The sequence below is a fragment of the Durio zibethinus genome, chromosome 1 (assembly GCF_047325235.1).
Source record: "Durio zibethinus cultivar Kanyao isolate XHJ-2024 chromosome 1, ASM4732523v1, whole genome shotgun sequence".
NCBI classification, from domain to species: domain Eukaryota; kingdom Viridiplantae; phylum Streptophyta; class Magnoliopsida; order Malvales; family Malvaceae; genus Durio; species Durio zibethinus.
Window position 1 is genome coordinate 33370546 of NC_143162.1, and position 24837 is coordinate 33395382.

The window sequence follows — 24837 nt, forward strand, 5'->3', positions numbered from 1 at the left end:
TCTTCATCAAAATAAACAATCAAATTTCTTATCAAATTTAGATAGTTTGAATCATCAGTGAAAATTCGCGCGAGCTACTCTGACAAAAATAATTGAAATGGAACTCACGGTTTACAATATAACTATTATTCTCACCGTACTGGTCAACAATATTATTTAGTTTTTTCTTCAATTTTTAAGAAGGTAATAAAAAAACTTAAGCTAAATAGTAAAGAATAAATAAAATGACAGTCACTTTACCCTCCTTATCTAATAAAAAATAAATAAAATGACAGTAATATGATTTATTAGTAAAATATTTAAATTTTAATTTATAATATTTTTCAAATAAAAAAATAGATATTGACAAATTCAAGAATTCAACAACTAGGAAATAAAAAAAAAAAAACCTTAGGCCAACAAACTACGGATGCTGATTGATCCCAATAAAATCACAAACACCACCACCTATCCAAAGTGCAGAACAAGTCTTGCATGGAAGAGAGAGAATATGCCAAAAATCATATGATAACGTAAGAAATAACACGTGTCTTTGGGGGTAGGAAGGATTAAGGGAAAAAAGCTTGCATCTGCATGAAGTGGACAAGGTAGGTGAGGTTTAGCTTGCCGTCTGCCCAGTGCCTTGCCTCACCCACTCTAAATAATGAAAGACATGGCTGCTCTTCTTTTTTTGAATTGGTTAGGGGTCTTTTTGTAATTGCATCATTTCCTCAGTCTTTCACTTTTCCTCGCTGAATAACAATAAAGTATTTAGTCTTAAAACCATGAAGAAAACTGGTTAGGTAAGAGTTAAGCAAAAGGCCATTTTTTGAGAAAACACTATTCCTCCTTACCCCAGTTAGCCCATCCATTCAACTTCCAAGCTTTGGCTTGGCTTTTGGTAGCCTAGCCAATGAAATCACCTTAAAATCATAAATTTCTAAAGCAATAAATAATTATTACATTTAATCTTACAAATTTATATGTTTGTTTGTGCCAAAAAAATATAAATTTATATAAACATTAATTTTAAAACATATTTAAATTAAAATATTTTGCTTTATCAAGTGATGTATTTTATCTCTAAAAACGACAAAAATATTATTATACACTTAAAAAGGAGCATGAGGTCTTCGACGTTCGGAAGGGACCCAGATTCAAGGCGTGGATCACCACATTAACGGATGGATCCCGACACTGTAATTAATAAGATAATAAAGTTAAAAATAAATTAAGAACTTAAAAAAGGTTAGGTGTTTGGCTACCAAACCAGATTTATGTATGTATTTTAATCTCTCTCTCTCTCTCTCATGTGTCGGAATTTATACTGAATAAAAGGTGTAACTCAATTTAATAAAAATAAATTTGTTTTGATTTAGGCAATGTTTTGGCCTATGTCCATTTGCTATCCATGTGATTCACATGACATAATAATTTTTTTTTTATTTTTAAATAAAATTAAAATTTTGACACAATATTTTATTAAAATTTTTAAATAAAAATAAAAAATCAAATAATATATTTTAAGTCGTAAAATTAAACAACTTTGTCAATAAAATATAAAATAATAATTGTTTTCCTTACTTTAAAGGCTTGTACGACTTAATTTCACCTCTTGCATGGAAGTCACGTGTGTATATATCAATGCTAATAACATTAATCAACTAGGTTCATATAGCTGTTGCCAAAAAGGGAAAAAGTTAGGTTCATAGCTTTTAAAAGTGTAATAAAATTTCAATACAACTTAAAAGCCAATTAATACAACCAGATGGTTATACTTAGAGGTGTTCAATGATTATAACAATTAAAAAAAAAAAATTGGTATTGTTTTCAGAAAATTGTTCCGAGTATATAATAAACTGAAAATTCCACATTTAAAATTAAAGACATTCACTCAACAATTTAAATACTCTTTATAAGATTTAAAAAATCACAATAAATACAACCGAGATTAACTTATATTATGATGATCTTAAAAAGTGAATTTTTTAATTATTAATAAAATAATATTATTTTATATTTTTGTAAAGGCATGTAATTATTATTATGTACTCATCCTTACCAAATCAACCCTCTCAAAATCAATTAACTCACCTTTAGCTTTTATTAAGGATGAAAACAAATATTCAGCAAAAATTAAAAATCGCAGAATTTTAGCAAATGTCCATATCTATTGTGGCAAAATGGTTAGGCTGACTCGTTCGGCTCGGCTCCACCTCTACGCCGTCTATAATTATCAATGCAACATACGATGTAAGTGGCGGCGATTAGTAGTTGAGGAAAGGAAAGGGATTCCGGTCCTCCTGTTTTGGGTTTGGCCCCTGACTGAAAATTAAAGACAAAAACACGTTTTCCCCAAAATACCCCAAGGAAAATAAATTTACTAAAATAACCCTATTCCCCAACTACCACCAAATCACGCCTTTCTACCAGACACCACTCTCCTCCGTTAATCCTTTACGCGAAACACGAACCCGAAAATGAAAAACACAACCAAAGTCATTGCCACTGCTCACCTATAAAAGCCTCTTGAATCTTCCTCCTTCTCTCTCCAGGTAAACCTTTACCTACCTCTTTTCCAAATCACAAAGAAAGCCACGTTGTTTAACCAAAAATGGCTCTCACCAACTCCTCCATTCTTCCCACCAAGTCTCTCCTTCAATCTCAGCCATCTACGCCTTTCTCTAGACCCAAGTCATTGTCTGTCATTCGAATCAGCGCCGTCCATTCACCTGACTCACCAAAGAACCCCATCGTCTCCGATAAATCGGCCAAGCAGCCAGCAAGCGCTCCACTCGCCGCTACCAAATCTGCTACTGCACCCGCTACTGCTCCGCCGAAAAATGCGGTTCCCGGGAAATGGACCGTCGATAGCTGGAAGTCAAAGAAGGCGTTGCAGTTGCCGGAATATCCCGATCAAGTAGAGCTTGAGGCGGTGCTTCGGACTCTCGATGCTTTCCCTCCGATTGTCTTTGCTGGAGAGGCTCGGAGTCTCGAGGAAAAGCTCGGGGAAGCTGCCTTGGGAAACGCGTTCCTGTTGCAAGGCGGTGATTGTGCTGAGAGTTTCAAAGAGTTTAACGCTAATAATACTCGTGACACTTTCAGAATCATTCTTCAGATGGGTGCCGTTTTGATGTTCGGTGGTCAAATGCCCGTTGTCAAGGTCAAAGCTTATAACTTGACCTTAAGATTTAACATTTTTTTCAATGTTCTTACTTACGAGTTTGCTAATATTTCTGTTTTTTCTTTTGGCTTTTTAGGTGGGAAGAATGGCAGGGCAGTTTGCGAAGCCGAGGTCGGAGCCGTTCGAGGAAAAGAATGGAGTAAAGCTGCCGAGTTATAGAGGCGATAATGTCAACGGGGATGCTTTCGATGAGAAGGCTAGGATTCCTGATCCTCAGAGAATGATTAGAGCTTACTGTCAATCTGCAGCTACCTTGAATCTTTTGAGAGCTTTTGCTACTGGAGGTTATGCTGCTATGCAAAGGGTTACTCAATGGAATTTGGATTTCACCGAACGCAGCGAGCAGGGAGATAGGTAAAAAATTTCGATTTCGTCTCAATTGGCTTTACTTTTTCTGTTTTTGCTTTGGTTGGATTCAGTCTTCAATTTCTATTTTGTTGATATTTTCTTGGAATTTTCTGATGGAAAATAAGCTGATGTAATAGGGAATTCGTGATATTTGATCATTTTCACTTGTTTTGTCATGTTTTGTGCTTTAACTGTAGTTTGAATATCTGTTCTTTCAGTAGATAATTTGTTTGTAATTTATATGTGCCATTTTGTCAAGGTGGCGGCAAGTTTTATCTTTTTTAGAAGTTCTCCAAGTCCAAGTTACCCTTGTTTTTGGAAATTGAAATTTTTGTTTGAGAGTTCTTTTGATGGGTTATTTAAGAATCCACAAGTTTTGGACTTGGATTTTTATCAGTTGCTTTACCTTTCTTCTGTTTTTGGCATGTGCATAAGTGATAGACTTTAAACTCTTTGTAACTCCGACATTAAACACGTGGATTTTCCTCTTGAAATTATGTTTTGCTTCATTTACTTCTTTTTTTAGGGCCGCGGTTTTGATTGTTGTTCTGAACTTCTTTTATGGTAAAAAAAAAGAGATCATAACTTTCAAAATGGATTAAATTTCAAATTTATTTACCCTTTCCGGTATGTGGCAGGTACCGAGAACTGGCTCATCGTGTTGATGAGGCCCTTGGATTCATGGCTGCGGCTGGACTTACAGTTGACCATCCTATCATGACAACAACTGAGTTCTGGACATCCCATGAGTGCTTGCTCTTGCCATATGAACAGTCACTTACCAGGCTGGATTCTACTTCTGGCCATTACTATGATTGTTCCGCTCATTTTCTTTGGGTTGGGGAACGCACTAGACAGTTGGATGGTGCTCATGTTGAATTTCTGAGAGGAGTGGCTAATCCTCTTGGAATTAAGGTAATTACGACTAAGTCTACTCTGTAATTAATAACTTATAGGTATATAAAAAGATGTTAACAAAATCTTCATTGAAAACCCAAGGTGCATGGAAGTTCCAAACTAAATGGTCTGAATGTTGGACCAGGTGCTGTATTGTCAAATTACATTTCTTTTTTTTTTTTTTTGTTAAATTATTATTTTTTAAATATTCAGCTACATAACTCCTGTCTAAGAATGAACCGGGTAATGAAATATGGATTTTATGCAACTAGATTTGGTTTAGCTGAATTACTTGCAATGGGAGCCCTATTCTGTCAATTGTCTTTTTTGGAATAATATGAGTTGGATCATAAATTGGTGAGAGTAAGATGACTAACAAAGAGGCTTTTCTGCTGCAGGTTAGTGATAAGATGGATCCAAATGAGCTAGTTAAGCTGATTGAAATTTTGAACCCTCAGAACAAAACAGGAAGGATAACAGTGATCACAAGAATGGGTGCCGAGAACATGAGGGTGAAGCTTCCCCATCTAATTAGGGCAGTCCGTCGGGCTGGGCAAATTGTCACTTGGGTTAGTGATCCTATGCATGGAAACACCATAAAGGCTCCTTGCGGTCTCAAAACTCGACCCTTCGATTCCATAAGGGTATGTTACTCATTACTTAACCTGTTACCTTGAAGGATTAGTTGCTGATAATTCATTGGTGGGTATAAATTGTCATTTGGTGTGCAAGTCACGTACCATTTTGAATTATGAAAACCCTGGAAATTACAGAGTTTAAGTAAATAGATTCTCATCATATGAAATGAAAAACATCTTTCTGGTAAAATTGTTACCTTGTTCACAAAAGGAAACAGTCGTATTATTGAGGACAGTAATTAGGACAAGTGATGTTTACCATTATGAGCATGACAAGAAAGACTAACTTGTGATGCTAGAAAAATTTGAGTGCATCTTGTTTGCATCATGAATCCTTGCATGATTGAAGTTTTAGCTTAAAAACCAATTTTCTTTGCATCTTGTTATAGAATCCTTTAATAAATGAGGTATGGCTATTAATAAGTGCTTTATGTTTAATGCAATTATCAAAACTATGGCCATAAGCATGGTTTTAATACTGCTGGTTCACTCTTTAGAGCTTTTGTAATACAAGGAAACCAAATCAATCCTTTTGGATGGTTGCATTTGTAGTTTCAAAGGAAAATTATTGCATTTTCTAGCAAGAGAGTTTTGAAGTCAAATATATTATGGTGGGGTAGGTGGGAAAGGGACTATCTCTTAAAGTTGTTTGGACCAAACTGTCAAATGAGATTACTTAAGCATGATCATAGTAATTTAGGTAAGAATTTGTCATCAGTAGGTAGGTGTCATATTTCCGTATCCTATGGTTGATTCAAACACATGTTGTGGTATAAAATCTCTTTGAAGATTGCTTAAGCCTACTCTTGATGAACCTCAATTGACTTTGGATAGCAGTTGGGAAGATTCTGTTGTTTTGTTCTTTCTTTTATATGTCTACCAAATATTTAGGTGGAAATTTAGTACTGTCAAACACAATGTGAATGCGTCTTGCTTATGTGTTAAGTTCATTGTATAACAATATCTATTTGTTTATTTTTGGCAGGCTGAAGTGAGAGCTTTCTTTGATGTGCACGAGCAAGAGGGAAGTCATCCTGGAGGAGTTCATCTAGAGATGACTGGGCAGAATGTGACAGAATGCATTGGTGGATCCCAGACTGTTACATTTGATGACTTGAGTTCACGCTACCATACCCACTGTGACCCTCGGCTCAATGCCTCGCAATCTCTTGAGCTTTCCTTCATCATTGCAGAGCGCCTTAGAAAGAGGAGGATCAGCTCACAGCAACCTCTGGTCACAGGGCCGTAGAGTGGCTCACAAAGAATCCAGCCACCAGCCTACCAATATGTTTGTTCTTTTTTTTGTCTTTAGTTGATACTGCTGGCACCTTATTAATATTTTTTTTTACTTTTGGGATTCTTAAGTTATGTCCTGTTTTTTATGTTGTGCATACTGGGAGACAAGAGAGGGCTTTGAGAGGAATAAAAAAAAAATTAAGCTATGAATGAATTCTAAAATTGCTCTGAAGAAGATTACATTCCAAGCTTGTTGTGGTCTTGCAGACAGACAGTAGACAAGAATTTTTTAGTTTTCATATACATTTACATATATATATATATATGTATGTATGTATGTATGTATGAATGAAAGAAGTGGTATATATATATATATATATATATATATATATATATATATATATATGAATGAAAGAAGTGGTAAAGCGCTGACTCAAATTTGGCTAAAGCCCATAGGCCATAACCGTAAGGCTAAATTACTTGATCTTTGCTCAAAGGCCTACAAGGGTTGACAAACCTCAATGAGAAAGTAGTTAAATTGGCAAATAAAACTTGGGCTAATCTTTAACATGCCCACTGCCCAGCCAAGCACCATCTCTTTTTTTCTTTGGTCGGTGAGGAAAACCCAAAATACCAACTTAGCAACACACTAACTTTCTAGAGAAAACATGCAATTTGTGGGTTTGGACATATAAATAGTGCATTTTATATCTTCCTAGAGCGTGTCTTAAGCATTATTAACAGGATTATTATTATATACACCAGCAGTGAAATTTTTAAAATGTAAGTATAAAATTTTTAACCCGCAAATAGAATTTTTTAAATTCCATAAATGGCTTATTGAATAATTTTTTATTAATATATTTTCAAAAAATTTTTAAATTAATATTGTGTTTAGTGGACAGAATTGGGCAAGGCTTTTGCTCCACCCTCGTCTACAAATAGAATGACGCCCAAATTTTGGGCCTGGCTTAGCATCAAGATGAGTCTATGCTCATTGGGCCCGTGGAATAATTCTTTAATATAAAAGAGAAACTTTTATTTCTCCTTTGTTAAAATAAAAAAAATAAATAAAAAAATATATTTTTTGGCCAAACGGTAAAAATATTGAAAAAAGAAAAAGAGGAAATATTAAACAAGGCCAAAAAAAAAAAAAGACAAGAAGAGGAAAGAAATTAAGTAAAGAATAGGGCACGTTAAGAAATCCTGCCATCGGCACACGGGGAAAACCGCGCGCAGGAAACACGGTTTCCACGTGGCAACATCGCTCTGCGTTATATCCAAGCCAATATGTTTAAAAGACGAAACCATTTCTTCCTCAACCCGTCTTTCTTTCTACTTTTCCGTTTGCTCGGATCAATCCCAACTATTCCCTCTGCCCTTTAAAAAACCCAAAAAAAAATTTCAATTAATGGAAATTTCTCATGAATCCCACACTTTCCTGCCCAAAGATCGCCGAGTCGATGCCCTCGGCAACCTCAGCTCCCTCCCCGATGAACTCATCTGCACCATCTTAGGTTACCTCACTCCTCCAGACATCGCTCGTCTCGCTAGTGTCAGCAGGTTTTTTTTTTTTGCACTCTTTTTATTCTTTATTTTTCCAATTCCTATATTCTCACTTTTAAATATCATTTTCTTTTGTTTAATTTTATTTTTGGGGTTTGAATTTGTTAGTGTTATGTATATATTCTGCAATGAAGAGCCACTTTGGATGAGTCTTTGCCTCAAGAAAGTCAACGGTCAACTTCAATACAAAGGCTCCTGGAGGAAGTCAACATTGCATTTGTATTTCGCCCTTCGCAACTGAAAATTAAATTTATTCTTTTTGTTTTAACTTTATCATTTTAGTCTCTAATTTTGCGGGGTATTTTTTTTTTAAATGCAGAGAGAATTTGCCGAATGAATATATTGAATACAGCAGAAAACCATTGCAGTTTGATGGTAAATAAACTCGTGCTTTTGTTTTTATGAAAATAAATACTTTTTTTTTAATGATAGTATTGATTTGAGTAATTGTGGCTAATCTTTTTGGTGTAGGATTTAGCTCTTTATTCTTATACAGAAGATTATATAGGTGCCATACTACATTAGATGGGTTTTCTTTCGACGATGGAAATGTGGAAAGACAAAGTGATCTATCGGTGGAACAGTTTCATCGTGAATATGACCGGAATAAACCGGTATGCTATATATATGTTATGTTTGTTTTCAGTAAATTTTGTTCAATTCACTACTTCAAATTATTATTATGTTATCCACTAGATATTAGTCCTTTTGGACTTTTATAGAGTATTTGAAGAAATCAGTTGATTTTATTCGTAAATGTTACCCTCTTCATTGGTCGGATATTATGCGTTGAGCAACTGTACATAACTACTTGTGCTTTTTGGGCTGATTCACATTCCAGGTTTTGCTCACTGGATTGGCCGATACTTGGCCTGCAAGGAATACTTGGACAATTGACAAGCTTCTGGACAAATATGGAGATACAGCATTCAGGATTTCTCAAAGAAGCCCTGGAAAAGTTTCAATGAAATTCAAGGATTATGTATCCTACATGAAAGAACAGCATGATGAGGATCCTCTTTATATTTTTGATGACAAGGTGAGCCTAGGGTAGTTATAACATTTATACATTTTTGTGTGTGTGTCTATTTTGTGCAGGATTATAATCGAATAATGGCCTTTTTAGAAAACTTTGAAAGTACTTTGATTGTTTGTCATGCAGTTTGGAGAATCTGCACCTGGCTTGTTGAAAGATTACAATGTGCCCCAAATATTTCAAGAAGACTTTTTTGATGTTTTAGATGGAGACAGTCGGCCACCATTCAGATGGCTTATCATTGGGCCAGAGAGGTCTGGTGCCTCTTGGCATGTTGATCCAGCACTTACCAGTGCCTGGAATACTCTTCTATGTGGTCGTAAAAGGTATTTTTGAGATGTTAACTCTGTATTGATAAAATGCTTCCATGTGGTGCTTTTGGATTTGACATATTGTGCCACAAGCTTAATAATAGTACAAGACTGTTTATGGAGCTCATTTAGGAATGTCCTTCAGCGACTTTATTAAATGTTTTCTTTTATCTGTTTCATTTGACCTTATACCGGTGCCCTGGTTATTGATGTATCATAAACTGCTTGGTAATTTATTTTTGGCTGCATGAGGTTGTCCTTTTTGTTGCTTCACTATAGTTGAAAAGCTGATATCCAGGATGTCGGATCTCAATTGTTTGGGCAGATGGGCATTGTATCCTCCTGGACGAGTACCTTTGGGTGTTACAGTGCATGTAAATGACCAAGATGGTGATGTAAACATTGATACTCCATCATCACTGCAGGTATCAATTCCATGGTCCTGTGTTTGATCTCCTAGTTGTTGTCACATTTTTTGGGGTTGCCTTTGTTGAATCATTCTTCTTTTTGTGTACAGTGGTGGCTTGATTTTTATCCACTTCTTGCTGATGAAGACAAGCCAATTGAGTGCACTCAACTACCTGGGGAGACAATTTTTGTTCCGAGTGGATGGTGGCACTGTGTCCTGAATCTGGAAACAACTGTTGCAGTGACACAAAATTTTGTAAATTCCAGAAACTTTGAATTTGTATGTCTAGATATGGCTCCAGGTTACCGTCATAAAGGAGTTTGCCGTGCTGGAATGCTTGCTCTTGATGAAGGCAGTTTAGAGAACATCGAGAAGAACATGTCATGTGACAAAGACAATTTCAGTTACTCCAACCTGACAAGGAAAGAGAAGCGGGTCAGAGTTCTAACATCTCAAGAGAGTGAAAATCATGAAGGAACTGCTAATGGTGCATCTACAAGCTATAATCTATGGAAATGCAATTTTTCTTATGATATAAATTTCTTGGCCATGTTTCTGGATAGAGAGAGGGACCACTATACTTCTCCATGGAGCTCAGGCAATTGCATAGGGCCACGAGAAATGAGGGAATGGCTTTCCAAGCTTTGGGTTGGAAAACCAGGAATGAGAGAGCTGATTTGGAAGGTATGTTACATTTTTAACAGAAGTGCCTTCATCCCACCAAGCCTGTCCTTTTTTTCTTCTTTTTCCCTTTCTATGGATGAGTTGACTAAGAAAAGGACAATAGGCAACCATATGTTTTAAGGAGATAAACTATGCCCATTCCGAAGAAGATATTCTCAAAAATAAATCACAAATTGTTGAAAAAGACAAATAGAAGCCCTTATAGATTGTTTAGAAGATTTGCTTGATAATGGACTCCTCTGCTCACATATTCCGATGATTACGTCTGGCTGGTTTTCTTCTCTGGTAAATGCTCTAAATGGTGGTTACTAGAGATTTTTTCTATTGTTATTGCTTTGTCAAAAACTTTGGCATAGGAGACATATGGTGTTCGCTAAACAATATCTTTTATCTTGTTGCTAACTTAATTTTTTTATTTTTTCTCTAATTGTATTAGGGAGCCTGTATTGCACTAAATGCTGACAAATGGTTGGAGTGCTTGGGGAAAATCTGCTTCTTTCACAATTTGCCTTTTCCAAATGATGATGCGAAGCTTCCTGTTGGAACAGGCAGCAATCCCGTGAGTTGATTGTCATTTTCATTAATCTCTTAATTGCTGTTTTCTTTTACATATGGAAAGTAAGGGGAATTGATTGTGAGAAATCAATGAGCGGATACTCCAGAATTTGCCATTGCCTTGTAGAATCAATCCAATCATATTATCAACAGAGAACTTTTGTGGTTTCAATTGATTGTTCTAATTCTTATGCAACAGGTGTATGTCATGGATGAATATGTGGTTAAAATCTTTGTTGAAGGAGGGCTGGAATCTTCAATACATGGCTTAGGCACTGAGGTAGGTGTATGTGTATTTATACTCATCATGTCCATAAATTTTTTACATACTGTAAGTTTTGCGTTTCCTTCTGTACAGCTTGAATTCTACAGCACGCTTTGTGAAGTTAATTCCCCTATGAAAAGCCACATTCCTAATGTATTGGCTAGTGGGATTCTGCACTTGGAAAATGGATCTTGCAAAATTGATTCTTGGGATGGTAAAGAAGTGCCTGATGTGCTTGCAAAGTGCAATTTGATTCCAGAGAAGGGCACAAGTGATGTTTTCCCTTTCGGTGTATGGAGCAAGAAACTTTTTGAATATAGAAAAGCTGGGTCACCAGAATATGGACCAAACAGTTCAGCTGGATCCGCTAGTATCTGGCCTTACCTTATAACGAAGCGTTGCAATGGAAAGATATTTGCTCAATTGTAAGTATTCTTAATTTTACAGTTTCTTATTTTGAATGGATCATAAACTTCTAGAACTGGAGATGTCAAAAGTAGATTGGTGCAATTATTAATCTTCCATTTAATTTCTATTGCAGAAGAGATGTACTGTCATCGGAAGATGTGCTTAACTTAGCTTCCTTTTTAGGAGAGCAGCTTCGAAACCTTCATAGTTTGCCCTATCCTTCCTTCAGTAATTCAACCGTTTCAGGTGAACAGAAAAGGGGGTTTTCCTTTGCCAATGGCATGGACATTGATTTTGTCTCCAACGAATCAGAGGTTCCAGCTGAATGGGAAATCTTTGCGAGAACTCTAAGTCAGAAGAAGAAGGATATTTCTAGCCGCTTGAATAAATGGTATACTATCTAATTTGTGAATGAAGTTTGTTGATCAACTTTTACAACCAATTGTGATTCTACTGAAAATATGTTTGAAAGAGATTTTCCTTATTTTAACCTCCTAATTTTGCAACCGATAATCTTGTGTTTGTTTCATTGTGTCCATACTCCATATCTGTTTTGCGTCATTTTGAAAACATTGTATGCTTCAGGCTTATTGAGAGTGATACCAGCCATGCCAACATTGACCTGTTTCTTTACACTGCTATGCAGCCAAACAATTGTTTTCTCCATGGTTAAATCTTCACTATTCAAAGGAACTCATTGCTGCCTCTCCTGTATAATGGAAAAAAAAAATAATTAAAGCCAACACCTTCTAGAAATTTGCCTGTGGTCCTTATTTTATTTGTGGGAATGGTTCAGAGCTAATCTTGTGCTTGTATCCATACTTCAAGATCAGTTCTCTTAAAACTGCAAGTTTGTTATCCTGTTGTGCTATGTCATCATTCTGTGAGAGTGTTAGCGTAGTACTTAATGGGTATAACACTTACAAAGATAAAGATTTCTTTTTCTATTTGTTTTTAGCTTTGTTTATTTACTTTATCATAGCCTTCAATTTTAGATGCCTCTGAAATTTGACACTGCCAATATGTAGGGGGGATCCAATTCCTAAAAAGCTGATGGAGAAAGTTGATGGATACCTCCCAGATGATTTTCTGAAGCTGCTTTCTGCATACGAGGTTTTTTTTTTATGTCCCACTATCTTTTTCTTATTTCCTTTATTTTCTCTTAATCTTATGGGTGGAACCTGTTGCACAATTGTACCTAATGCTATTCATTATTGATAGGAAAATGGCATGAAAAGAATTCGTAAGCCTTGGTCCTGGATACATTCAGATATTATGGATGACAATATTTACATGGAACCATGCTGTATATTTGGCTCAAATGGAGTTACTGCCCTGATAAATAATGGTTCAGTGAATGGGCATAATAATGATGGAGAAGAAAAATCTTGGCGCCCTAATTACATCCTTGATTTCAGCGATCTTTCTATAGGTCAGGGCACTTTCTTAATCTGACTTCATTCCATGTTGCTATGAGTATTTTAGTTTATAAATCATTCCTCTCATTCCTATCCTCTCCTTCCTATTTTGTTTTAGAGATGTGAATTTGTTTATGCCAAAGGAAACTAAATTGTACCTTATGAAAAATTGAATTGTGGAAACATAATGGACATGTAGTGTAGTGAGATTAATACAAATGAAATCTTCAAGATCATCTGATGTTGCTTATACCTATAATTTCTCATTTGAATATTCTGGTTTAATCTTAAGCAACTTTTCCTGCATTTAAAACAAACCGAAGTTATTCTTTATCTAAAGGACACGGTTCTCATGATTTGCTTTGTTATTTCTCATGTTAAAAGGAATAAACTGTAGAAAGAGTGAAACAATAAGTAATCGGTTTTACCTTTAACAGTAGAGCAACTTGATGTCATCCATCAACTTGAGTTCGATTTTATTTTTCAGGTGATCCCATTTATGACGTGATACCCATACATTTAGATGTCTTTAGAGGTGATTCCCGTCTCCTTAAGCAGTTTCTACAAAGTTATAAACTTCCTTTGATGAAAAAAACACCAGAACATGGATCAATGACTTCTTGTGATAAGTTTGGACGACTTTCGTACCATGCCATGTAAGTAATAATGAGTTTCTTTCTTTCCTTGATATTAATTTTGTCAAGCTTGTTAGTTTTTGGTTCAACTGCAACATATGGCATTAAGGTCTGCAAAATTTATCTGGATATTTTGTATCTGCAGGTGCTACTGTATTTTGCATGATGAGAATGTATTGGGTGCTATATTTAGTATATGGACAGAACTTAGAACAGCAGAGTCATGGGAAGAAGTTGAGCAGACAGTATGGGGAGAATTAAATAACTATGAAGGCATTGCCTGAACTATTTTTTGGCATATGAACCAATTTATTTCAGTCTTTGTAGCATTAATTCAGTTCTCACCTGGCCATAAGACATCCGAACAGGACATTTGATTCATTTATTATTCAAATTATTTGGTTGTCTTTGGTTTTCTTAAAGAGGTGATTGTCATTCATTTGACTATGTTTTCTTTTCTTTTCACTTTCTTGTTTCATTATAGACCAGGTTGGGAAAGTTTTGCCTATCGGTAAGTTGGTTGCTATCTATATTTCTGTATCAAAATGCATGACTTAAGCTCTTTTAAAAGCAGTTGTAAAACCTTTCAAACATGAAAAATCTAAATCAAACAAATTCCATTAATTTTTTTAACTTGCTATCACTATTTGACTGGTTTTAAGCTGCAATAGAAGGCTTAGAAGCAACGAAAGGCCTGGATCTTTTCTTGGCTAAACTTTCACTATGACGTTCTCTTTGTTCCTTCAATCTCTGTGCAAGGAGCTTCTGATACTCAGCAACATCTACCTTTGCCTTTGAAATTCTTTTCTTTTTCTCAGCAATTCTTGCTCTCTTCCTCTGCAAAATTTATGGAGTGACCAATTTCTAAATCTCGGGAGCTTTGCTGGCTTTCTTTCCTGCATTACAGAAAAAACAGTATGATAAAAGTATATTATATTGCATAAATAATGAGAATGCTTCAATTTTAAAAAAAAAAAATTACAATTTAGGTGCTTCAAATAAAAAAAAAAGGTAGAATCTGGACAAATTTTCTTAAAACGAAGAAAAAGGTCAAGGTTCCTTTTGGACAAACATTACACACATACATTTGATAACCAAATTAAAAACAAATACTATATTCATTATGACACTAAAACTCTTACCGTCAAAAGAAAATATACCAGAAAACCTATCAGATTTGTTGTGAATGATCGACGGTAAGTGTTGACATACTTTCAGACATCATCCTCCTTTGAGAGATTGAAGATTTTATGAATCTTTGATACTCTTTTGGGTCCTCCCATTCTTGGTTTCTCTGGTATCAATCAGTAAGGAAGATTATTCTCACCCTCGTTCACAATTACCTAGTTGAGAATATAGAGATCAGGGCTCACAATGCATCCTCGAACAGACTTCCTCCTTCGGTCTCCTTTGCACCTACCATATTCTTGGAAGCAAGGTGTCCCTGGAGAGGAAAATATGACAGTCATTTCATACCAAAAATGCCAGTAAAGTTGCTATCATCACATGCGTCTGGATGACATTAATGATTAAACAGTAAGGACCAACCTCTGTGAAGCAATAGATGGACCCTGTTTCATTGCGAATTCCTGATTGTCACATCCTCCTCTTGATTTTGAAAACATAGCCCTTGAATTCCTGCCAAAAGAATGAAGTCTTTTATTAAACTAGGAACTCTAAATAAGACTCCATTGAATCCAATTCTTGAACATAGGCATACCTCTCCAAGAGCATCTAAGACTCCATTGAATCCAATTCTTGAACATAGGCATACCTCTCCAAGAGCATCTCCACTGACCTCCTGTGAGATCCTCCTTGTCAAAAAATGCTCGCCTATACAGTATAAAAACAAGAAATCAACAATGAGAAACATTTACATTTACATTTACATTACAAAATAAAAACATTAAGTCCTTCAAACAAGACCATCTGCTCCCCGCGTAACTTGCAATGCTCCTTGTTTCACCATCTCCTCAACCAATATACCACATCAAATGGAAATTTGTGTTCGCAAAATTCTATTCAAAATGCGATTGTCCGAGTCAAACGTTGTAGAAATCATGTATGAGTTATAACTATTAGCTACACGTGGCATGCTTTCTGTCGAAATATAGAGCCTAATTTTTCACATTTTTGGAGTTGATAATAAGAAAGTTTGAAAAGCTTACGAAAAGTGTTTAAATATAGAGCCTAAATGCATCCCTAATTTTTCAGGTTGTAGAATTCATTTATGAGTTATAACTATTAGCTCCACCTTGCATGCTTTCTGTTGACATATATGGAACCTAATTTTTCATAGTTTTGGAGTTGATGATATAGAAGTTTGAAAAGCTTGCAAGAAGTGTTAAAATATGGAGCCTAATTTTTCACATTTTTGGAGTTGATAATAAAAAAGTTTAAAAAACTTGCCAAAGTTGATGTCTGCAATGATGTTTATGAAGAGTTGATGATGTATAAAGATTTTTGGAATCTATAAATAGGCTTGTTCAAATGTCTTAGATGTAACAAAAAAATTATGAGAAAAAATGAAAAAGAAAGAATTAGAGATAGAGAGTGTGATTTGAGAGCTTGTACAAAAACATTAGAGAGTTTCTTTCTCTTATAATTCTATCTTCATCACGATAAAATTATTTTATAATAATTTTAAAAGTGATCGTGACTCTCACACTAAAAATGAATCACTATAAATTTTGTGTATTTTTTATTAATATTTTTATTCTTTGTATTTTTTATCGCTTTCAGTAAACGGGATAAAAGCTTTTAATTTTCAATTGGTATCAAAGTTAAAAACCTCAGTTTGTAATTTTGATATCATTTGTTGAGAATTAAAAGCACATCCAATATTACACAAAACATAAAAAATTTGGTTCATCTTTAGTGTGAGAGTTAATCCATTTTTAAAACCATTGTAAAATGATTTTATTATGACAAAAATAAAATTACAAGACAAAAAACTCTCTCTGAAATTTTTTTTCATAAGCTATCAAACCACATTTTATATCTCTAATTCTTTTTTCTTACTTTTTCTCACAATATTTTGTGTTGCATTTAAGGCATTTGAGATGCCTATTTATAGGCTCTAAAACTTTTTACGTACATATTTTATGCATCGTCAACTCTTCGTAAACATCATTGCATGCATCACTTTTGACAAATTTTTCAAACTTTCTTATTATCAATTTCAAAAAAATAAAAAACTAGACTCCATATTTGAACACATATAGCAAGCTTTTCAAATTTGCTTATTATCAACCCCAAAAACGTCAAAAATTAGGCTCCATAGCTCAACAATCTCTCGCTGGAAGACCAATTCATCATCAACAGTCTCCTCCTCCTGCAGCAGTTGCAATTTCTCAATCGTTAGCAGAGAAATCGAACTGAAGTTGTACACACAACTTCAAATCCATCTATTGAAATGCTTATGTATAAACAATTTAAGCTAACACAAACAAAAAGCAATAAATAAAAGGTCTCAAACCTTCATGATGAGCGGAGTGGAGCAAAGGCGTGGTCGCTCAAAATCAGTTCAGCTCAGTTCCTTCCTTCTACGTTGGGTTTTTCAAAATGAGCTCCCTCTTCTGACTCACACCTCTCTGCAGCAATTTTATTTTGTTTCACTGTATCATTTGGTGACAGTCTTCCTATATTTTTATCTGCTGAACATGTGGACAAGAAGGTTCTGTCGTTTGAGTTTTGACTTATGGGGTTCTATTTTTGTTTTCCTGAGGTTGCCGATTGAGCCCAATCTGTCAGAATCACACCAGGCTCAGTTTTTCTAAACCGGGCTTGAAGAATTCATGGACCAAAATCACATCCCAAATCGGTTTGCTGGGTCTTGGCAACCAATAACCCAACCATCAAATTTAGTTAAAAAAACATATATGTTTATCGTTCAATCAAATGTGCGCAAAAATGCATATATTCATTAAAATACTCAGTCAAATTTAATACTTATTCCATGGCACAACAAATCGACAAAAAGTATTTAATGAAGTGAATTTGGTAATTTTAAATATGGTAATTTTTAATATAATAAAAAAAATTTTATATGAAAGTGACATAATTTAAAATTTTAATAAAAATAATAAATAAAATTAACAAAAAATAAAAAAATGCATTTAAGGTATGAATGCAAATATAACAAAAATTTTGGTATGATGCCAAAAAAGATACCAAATCCATAAATAGCTCAATTATAAAAGCTTCTCAGCAAAAAGGATAAGCGCCGCATAAGGTCCCAGCCAAAAGCTTCACAGTGAAAAATAGTGATTATGTTGTTTTTTTTTTTTTTTTAATGATCAGTCAAAGAGGATGCCAATTAACAGACATTTTTCAATTTAAAGGACGGCAAGAAATCAATTAGCCTGAACTTCGAATGAGTTGTGGCCAAAAAAAAAGAACTTCAAATAATTATGTTTCCATCAATTACACAACAATCAATGTGAAAAAGGACGAGGGAAGCAACGAAAGAGAAAGATCAATCATGGTGGGGCACTTAAAGAAGACATCTTATTAACAGAAAAAACCATATCTGTTTCTAGAAGTATATAGGCTGACTAAATCATGCTATACGTGTCAACAATTATGAGAAGGTTTACGCAATTATTGTTGTGCTGATTTCAACCTCCACAACTACAGAAAATAATTGTAATAAGTTGACAAATAAAGCAATCGAAATGGGTTTTCCATGAGCCAAGTGGCATGACAAGGATTGAACAGAAAATTCTTCAATCATTAATAAAAATCTGAGGTTGATGATTGTATAAACAATAGTTCACGACAGTGAGGTGTATTTCTATACTTTTGTTCACACTGGGCACACGAAATCACCACTTGTCTCTACATTTTCAGGATCTGCATCTGAATCTAAATCATCAAGATCCATGCTTCCTCCCATGAAAAGTCCCCCAACCTTGGGGACCTCAGTAGTTTTCATGGCCTCTTGTATTATAAACTGTACTTCTTCCAAGGTTTGGGAAGGGTTGTTTACATCATGGCTCTGCCAGCTTCCTCCTTCCATCAGTTCTATAGGCAAGTTGTTTAAGAACCAAGGGTCACTTTTAATTTCTGGTATAGTTATTCTCTGCACCAACAAGAGATCAAGATGAATAAAACGCCATACAAACAATTCGAACAAAGATGGATGATTGCCAGCAATTAGCTTTCTGTGCATCAGATCAAGCAAAGAAGCAAATTATACCTTTTCAGGATTTGCCACAAATATCCGAGATAAAAGATGTTTGCACTCCATGGAAACTCGAACATAATCAGGAATTGAGTAGTGGACGCTGAGTATTCTCTGCTATGACCAATAACAACTTAATAGAAACTCCACAGTAAGGGAAACCTCAAATAATTGCACTAATTTCAAATCATGTATACTTTTGTACAGAAAGTGGAGCTGATAGTTTATATAAGCACTCACCCCAATTGTCTTTCTAAAGTTTTTCGGATCATCAGGATCTTCAAAGGGATATGCCCCAACTAGCATGACCCAACTAGCATGACATATAAGGTTACCCCACATGACCAAACATCTGCAATCTGTAGTTATGGAGGATTAATAATAGATAATGTGAGATTTAAGTTGGAGAAGCATAACTGTGGGATTTACCTTTCCATCATATTCTTTCTTGGATAGAACCTCAGGGGCAATGTAAGCTGGTGTTCCTACAGTAGATTTTGGTTGAGAATGAAACACAGATGACTACAAAAATTAGGGGGAAAATAGTTAGTAAAAAAATTGCAGTAAATTCATTGTTTTTGCAAACTTGTGGATTAGTTAATATTATTACCTTTGAGTATCCAAAATCGCATATTTTAACGCGCGGTGCTGTGCTGCCATCCAGGAGAGTATTTTCAAGCTTAAGATCTCTGTGACATATTTGCTACAAAACAGAATTTTCAATTTAATAGCGGTACAAGGTTATTTGAGAAAGAAACAATATTTCTTAGAGAAGTTTAGAACCAAGACTCTAGAAGCCAAAGTTTCATACCATGGAGTGACAGTAACTGACTCCTGCTATCAATTGCTGAAAGAAAAACCTAGCCTGTTGTAAATCAAAATGCAAAATGGATGTTATTATTCCAAATTTCCAATGGATGATTTGGAGATGAGAAACTGCGTATTCAATAGAATAGAATAAAGCACACTATTTCACATCAAAATTTTCTCCTGTTTACCTCATCCTCACTAAATCTACCAGCATTGCATATGCGCTCAAAGAGTTCTCCGCCTGCAGCATACTCCATGACTATGGCTAGATGAGTAGGTGTAAGAAGAACCTGCAAGGGCCATTCCACAATGTGAACGATTTGCCCTTCTTCTTATTTTACATTATGGAAAGTTAAGCACAAAAGACTACAATTTGCAAAAGTTGTTCGTTAAAAAGGAACATGACGATCAAATCAATTCCATATCCATCCTCTTAGTGTACTGGTTCAAGGGACAATAATTTGCTTTACTAACACTCAAAATGAAATTTGATTATCTTTTTGGCACTTGAATTAAACAATCAATGACATAATTCTAAACTCTACACCTGGTTATCAAGAAAATGAAGAAAAGAAAAATGATTAAACGAAATTCCATAGATATTATTGTCTCTTGACATTTTTTTTTCATTGGTTCTTCATAAAAGGGAAAAGGAGGCAGGTAAAACACCAGAGCCCATGCCCATCTTTATCTATCATAATGGAACATTTATTATTGACCATATTCAGCTAGACAGGAGCAAGACGAGCACAAGACAAAAAAGGAACATGGAATATAGGAGTACCCACCTCTTTGAATCTAACAATATTGGGATGCTTCAATGATCTATGATTCGTGATTTCCCTTTGCACATGTTCATCAATCTGCAACAAAACAAAAACAAAAGGAAAAACGCCTTTAATCAATTTTAATCAATACCCATGTGCTAAAATGATAACAGAGACACGACAGAGAATCCAATTATAAACAGGAAAAAGAAAAGAAGTTAGAAAGATTCAAGAGGTAAAAGGGTATGAACTATGAAGATGACCTTCTGCCCTCTCTCAATGAACTTAACAGCAAAGAGCTCTTTTGTCCATTTATCTCTGACCAGCTTGGCCACTCCAAAATTCCCAGACCCGATATCTTTCACAATCTCATAACGTTCCATAGATTCAAAATCTATTACAAGGAAAAAGTATCCCACTTCAATCCTTTATCTCCTCTCTCTTTCTGTGTCTCTGAAAACAACAGTATAAAACATAAAAAGTCCAAAACTTGAAGCTTTGTTTCGTGAGGTATATCAGGCCAAAGTTAGTTGTGGCTTAAAAGTGATAACCATCATCGTCATCATCACCATAAAAAGTCGTAAAATGTTAAAGCCTGGAACCCTACTGTGTTTGACTGCAGTTATAGTAACAGATAGATAGATAGACAGACAGAGGGTACATGTGTAAGGAATGGTGGAGATTCGATTTAATTGGAACGGAAAAATTAAAGTGAATTTCCCCTGCCGTCTGGCGGTGTGGAAGGTACAAAAATTCTTCTCCCAAGAAAGAAAAAAGACCACTTGATCACGAGGGGCTACACGCCAAATGTTAGGTGATAAGATTCGCGAAACGTAAAGATAATTTGGTAATGCACTGATTATACTTTAGGCCACAAGATAACTGAATTCACTATTTGTACCTGTAAGAGTTCAATCATTTTGCTGCTCCGACAGTGTTGAATTCTAACCTTTCTACGGGCAACTAAAGTCAGCTCTGAGTTTTACAGTTCTGATAACTTCATGATAGTTACGGTAAAACCCTGGAAGCTGGTGTGCTGTGGACTGAAAGTTGCTTGCAGATTTTGTGCCAGTAAGGAGCAATAGTGACGTGCAAGGTAATGCAGTGGTTTCAGCACAAATTTTAGGAGGCAAGTCAAATCAAGGGAGACCAGCACATGATGATATTTAGGTCTTTTGCTTTTTTAATTCATTCAAGGAATTGCTATTGTGCCAACAAATCATGGCGTCAGCTTTAATGGATCAATAATCAGCCAAGTTATATATTTTTTAGGTTAATCTTATAGGTATTTTGAAACTGTTGAAAGAAGTGAGTTCTAGTATGATTTTAAATGGCTTTTCTGATATGAAAGGAGAGAAGGAAATCCAATACAAAGTATATATATCTTCAGTATCACAAATACAATCTGTATTTATGCAAGGGTTTCTTTTTTTTTTTTTTTTCCATTTCATATATGGTTGTACGTGGGATGGAGTTAAACGACTGTCAATATGAGATCAATCACGAGTCACGACCAAAGACTTGGAAATTTGGAATATGCAATTGGAATCCGCAAAGTCCAGCCAATGAAGCTAAAATTACCATTTACCGGCGCGTCCAAATCCCATTCAAATTCGAGGGATTAAAAACCATGCATGCTTGCTTGAATGCTTGCACCGTTCTACATGTTTCCCAAGAGTTTTATTTCATAATCATTCTACTTTTCCTTTCCTTTTGATGCACTGAGGATTTCATTGGCACTTGGACACTTGGAAAAGAAGGTAACTACATTCACTTTCATGTACATTTTCTAACCATAGGTAGTACCAACCGCCAAGTCCCTAACTTCGTTACAATACTAAATAAAAACGCAGGATAGGAAAGAAAAAAAAAAGCCTTCATTCATTTTCGTAGGGAATTCTTATAGCTCCAGTTAGCAAAGATCTTCTGCAACATCAATCGGAGGACCAAGGTAGGGTGCCCCTTTAACAACTAAGTCATATGGTTGTTTTAGTTCTCTTTCCTCAAGCAGAACATAACCTGGGTCAAGAAAATAATAAATAAAGGAAGAAATAATGGAAAATTTTAATCCAAAAGAGAAATGTTGTAATTGAATTGATGATTACCAGGAAGAGAAGGGATGGGGAAATCTAAGAAGTAAGTGGAAGGCCTGCCAAAGTCATCCGAGTATGGCGGAGATAACACATCCAAGATAGCACAAGGTGTCAAGGCAGTGAAGGAGTGGATGTTTCCACCGCTCCTTGGGAACAAGACGGATGGTTCACAAGGTGCATTGAAGATGCCATCTATCACAGTGCCTGCTACTCCATCTGCACCTCTCACCAGTAATAGACTGTTTAGTGATCTATAATATAAGATCAATATATCTTTTAAACTGATTTCAATCAATTAATTTCTCAGTTAAAAGGAAATAAATTATACAAATAGGATGAGAATATGACCCAGAGAGATTCAGGTATAGACATGTTATAAACAGTTTATGAAATATACTGATATATATAGTTTTGATATCGTTTTTCTTTGTCAACATTCTTCATAGTATTATGAGATATGACCTATGAGACATTTAACTTCAACCCGAACATGAACAATGTTAATACTTCTTCATAATTATAACCTAAAATCCCTACTTGTTCTGTGGCTAGAGTTCTCCTCCCGCACCCAATCGTAGGCTTTGATGTAAACTGAACCATAAAGAAGTTTGCTTAGAACCGTCATCCCAGGGTGATCATGAAGAGGAAATGTCCTGCCTGCCGGGAAGCAAAAAATTCCTATCTGCACAATTAACAGACTAACTGATCATATAGTCATGACTCACAATTTCATATGATGATAACAAATCATGGCAGATATCAATCTATAATTGCATAAATATATGCATGAATAAGTAAGTTAATGACTTGTACTCACCGAGAAATTGTCACACTCATAAACGTGAATGTAAGTTATTTCAGAAACTCCTTGCCCAGGAATCAATCCATTGGTGATCTTCGAGCTTGAACTTGGAGATCCATCCAAGCTAAATTCATCTATACCAATATCAACAGCTTCAAATATATCTGCATTTCAGGAATGTACCCTTGAGTCCTCTACCAAAGTAAACAAGGAAGGTAAAGACAATAACTCTACAAATAATAAAAGAACATAAGATCTGACAAATCAAGAAAGTCCAGTACTTAAGATGTTTTTCAGCCATTGAATTTGTTGGAAAGTTGGAAGCCCCTTTTGCGAAAATACATAATTACAGGCATCATATAGCATTTGTATTTTGCTTTTCTCCAATTTGCAATCCATGACGAAATTTGTCACCCTTCATAGTTATCATGACTATAAATTAAGAGACGATACTAGACAAATTAATAAGGTTAGCTAAACCTGGGGGCTTGTTTTGACCTTTTAAACTATACAATGGGCTCTCCTTTATTCTCGTTGGAACTTTTCAAGAAGCAAACAGGTTGTACACACGACATTTTGCCCTATGGTTATAAAATAATAATAATAAAAAAAGGTGCTGGGGATTAACATGGAGAAATGAAAGGTGGGATACTAACATCACTTCCCCACTTTAAACGAAATTAAAGATTTGACCATTGGTATAAAGTCATTACTTTGTGGCATAAGCAAAATCATTACAAAAAATTCTAGAATGGAGAAAAAAAAGAAAGTAAAGCCATGACATTTGGCCCCCATAAGATTCCATTTTCAGCTGCTTTTGCATGGCAAGATCATGATTGGCTGGCTGGTATTAGTCAAACCATCTTCCAGTCCAAACCCAAGAACTTAAAATTGCTAGGGGTTGGAGGATTTGGGTTGGGTTGTAGACCTATTCCAAGATGTTACACCAGTGGTTTTGTACATACTCAAAACAGATTCTGATCTAAGAGATAGCTCAACTGTTACATATACCACGGGTTTCGTTTTGAAACCATAACCTTTATTTCCTGATTACTACTAGTCTTTTCTATCCCGTTCCACAATCCCCGCTAGCTGATTAGTAAGTGCTTGAAAGTAAAAAACAACACCCTAGTTTTTGGACAAACCTTCAAAAAGGAGTTTTGGGCCATATTTTTTAAGTCCTGCATGCACGCTTTTAGATGGCTACACCAGCCCCTGTGCCCAAAACTGCAGACCATAAAAGATATATGCGCAGTTAATTTGTTCCACCACTCCACTCAATGGCTGAAAAACGATCATTAAAATTTCAGTATAAAGTTAAAAGGTCAGGTTATTAAGCATAAATACTGGAAAACTTTGGGCGGTTAATTTCGGGTGAATAAGCTAATTATCGGCACAAATTCAGGCCAAAATATTTGGGTAGAACAAGTCCAATTGCACAATGAGAACAATGTGAAAGAACTGCTACTATTTTACACCAAGTATTTTGTTTCGTTCTTTTTTTTTCAATCCTAGCTTGCCAGAATTTAATCATATAATTGAAATTAAAATTTTAATATTTATTTATATATTAAAAATTAATATCAACATTTTGATGTGACCTTTGAGTAA

General features: G+C 35.2%; 4 protein-coding genes and 1 pseudogene across 6 annotated transcripts; 2 read left to right on the plus strand and 3 right to left on the minus strand.

Annotated features, from left to right (window-relative positions):
• Positions 1-2532: 2532 nt before the first annotated feature.
• On the plus strand, positions 2533-6488 carry LOC111312407 (phospho-2-dehydro-3-deoxyheptonate aldolase 1, chloroplastic-like). Its single transcript, XM_022912620.2, has 5 exons — positions 2533-3142; positions 3240-3517; positions 4150-4426; positions 4807-5052; positions 6032-6488. Exons 1-5 carry the CDS (start codon positions 2594-2596, stop codon positions 6293-6295), a joined length of 1614 nt encoding a protein of 537 aa, XP_022768355.2. The 5' UTR covers positions 2533-2593; the 3' UTR covers positions 6296-6488.
• A 1119-nt stretch (positions 6489-7607) lies between these two features.
• On the plus strand, positions 7608-14077 carry LOC111312408 (putative glycosyltransferase). 2 transcript variants are annotated; one of them, XM_089765601.1, is made up of 16 exons: positions 7608-7845; positions 7957-8067; positions 8168-8223; positions 8320-8462; positions 8690-8887; positions 9011-9210; positions 9494-9620; positions 9713-10288; positions 10725-10847; positions 11043-11123; positions 11202-11533; positions 11650-11907; positions 12545-12629; positions 12738-12948; positions 13422-13590; positions 13715-14077. In XM_089765601.1, the coding sequence occupies exons 1-16, from the start codon at positions 7694-7696 to the stop codon at positions 13851-13853; spliced, it is 2961 nt and encodes a 986-aa protein (XP_089621727.1). In that variant the 5' UTR covers positions 7608-7693; the 3' UTR covers positions 13854-14077. The 2 variants fall into 2 exon arrangements, with proteins under 2 accessions (XP_089621727.1, XP_089621731.1); XM_089765605.1 differs by having other exon boundaries at positions 9521-9620.
• Positions 14078-14226: 149 nt separating this feature from the next.
• Positions 14227-15538, minus strand: LOC111310789 (small ribosomal subunit protein eS6z-like). The gene is made up of 6 exons (XM_022910192.2): positions 15496-15538; positions 15290-15402; positions 15105-15236; positions 14962-15013; positions 14790-14863; positions 14227-14406 (listed from the first exon to the last, which is right to left on the minus strand). The coding sequence occupies exons 1-6, from the start codon at positions 15536-15538 to the stop codon at positions 14227-14229; spliced, it is 594 nt and encodes a 197-aa protein (XP_022765927.2).
• Positions 15539-18151: 2613 nt separating this feature from the next.
• LOC111312416 (serine/threonine-protein kinase SAPK2-like) lies at positions 18152-21169 on the minus strand (annotated as a pseudogene). Its single transcript, XR_016345090.1, has 9 exons — positions 20595-21169; positions 20353-20427; positions 19753-19854; positions 19566-19619; positions 19365-19457; positions 19184-19276; positions 18995-19113; positions 18770-18868; positions 18152-18652 (listed from the first exon to the last, which is right to left on the minus strand). The product of XR_016345090.1 is annotated as a serine/threonine-protein kinase SAPK2-like (transcript).
• A 584-nt stretch (positions 21170-21753) lies between these two features.
• On the minus strand, positions 21754-23643 carry LOC111312414 (plant cysteine oxidase 1-like). The gene is made up of 5 exons (XM_089765616.1): positions 23508-23643; positions 23242-23390; positions 22962-23106; positions 22437-22640; positions 21754-22350 (listed from the first exon to the last, which is right to left on the minus strand). Exons 1-5 carry the CDS (start codon positions 23623-23625, stop codon positions 22244-22246), a joined length of 723 nt encoding a protein of 240 aa, XP_089621742.1. The 5' UTR covers positions 23626-23643; the 3' UTR covers positions 21754-22243.
• Between the last annotated feature and the right edge of the window lie 1194 nt (positions 23644-24837).

Coding starts and splice junctions, on each gene's coding strand:
- LOC111312407 (XM_022912620.2), top strand. CDS start 2,594: ATGGCTCTCACCAACTCCTCCATTCTTCCCACCAAGTCTCTCCTTCAA. Junction 3,518..4,149: donor CGCAGCGAGCAGGGAGATAG/GTAAAAAATTTC, acceptor GGTATGTGGCAG/GTACCGAGAACTGGCTCATC. Junction 5,053..6,031: donor GACCCTTCGATTCCATAAGG/GTATGTTACTCA, acceptor TATTTTTGGCAG/GCTGAAGTGAGAGCTTTCTT.
- LOC111310789 (XM_022910192.2), bottom strand. CDS start 15,538: ATGGTGAAACAAGGAGCATTGCAAGTTACGCGGGGAGCAGATG. Junction 15,014..15,104: donor CACAGAGGTTGGTCCTTACT/GTTTAATCATTA, acceptor TTTCCTCTCCAG/GGACACCTTGCTTCCAAGAA. Junction 14,407..14,789: donor ATCTCTCAAAGGAGGATGAT/GTCTGAAAGTAT, acceptor TAAATTTTGCAG/AGGAAGAGAGCAAGAATTGC.
- LOC111312408 (XM_089765601.1), top strand. CDS start 7,694: ATGGAAATTTCTCATGAATCCCACACTTTCCTGCCCAAAGATCGCCGA. Junction 10,289..10,724: donor TGAGAGAGCTGATTTGGAAG/GTATGTTACATT, acceptor TAATTGTATTAG/GGAGCCTGTATTGCACTAAA. Junction 11,908..12,544: donor TCTAGCCGCTTGAATAAATG/GTATACTATCTA, acceptor GCCAATATGTAG/GGGGGATCCAATTCCTAAAA.
- LOC111312414 (XM_089765616.1), bottom strand. CDS start 23,625: ATGGATTGCAAATTGGAGAAAAGCAAAATACAAATGCTATATGATGCC. Junction 23,107..23,241: donor ATGAGTGTGACAATTTCTCG/GTGAGTACAAGT, acceptor TTAATTGTGCAG/ATAGGAATTTTTTGCTTCCC. Junction 22,641..22,961: donor GAACTCTAGCCACAGAACAA/GTAGGGATTTTA, acceptor TGAGAGGTGCAG/ATGGAGTAGCAGGCACTGTG.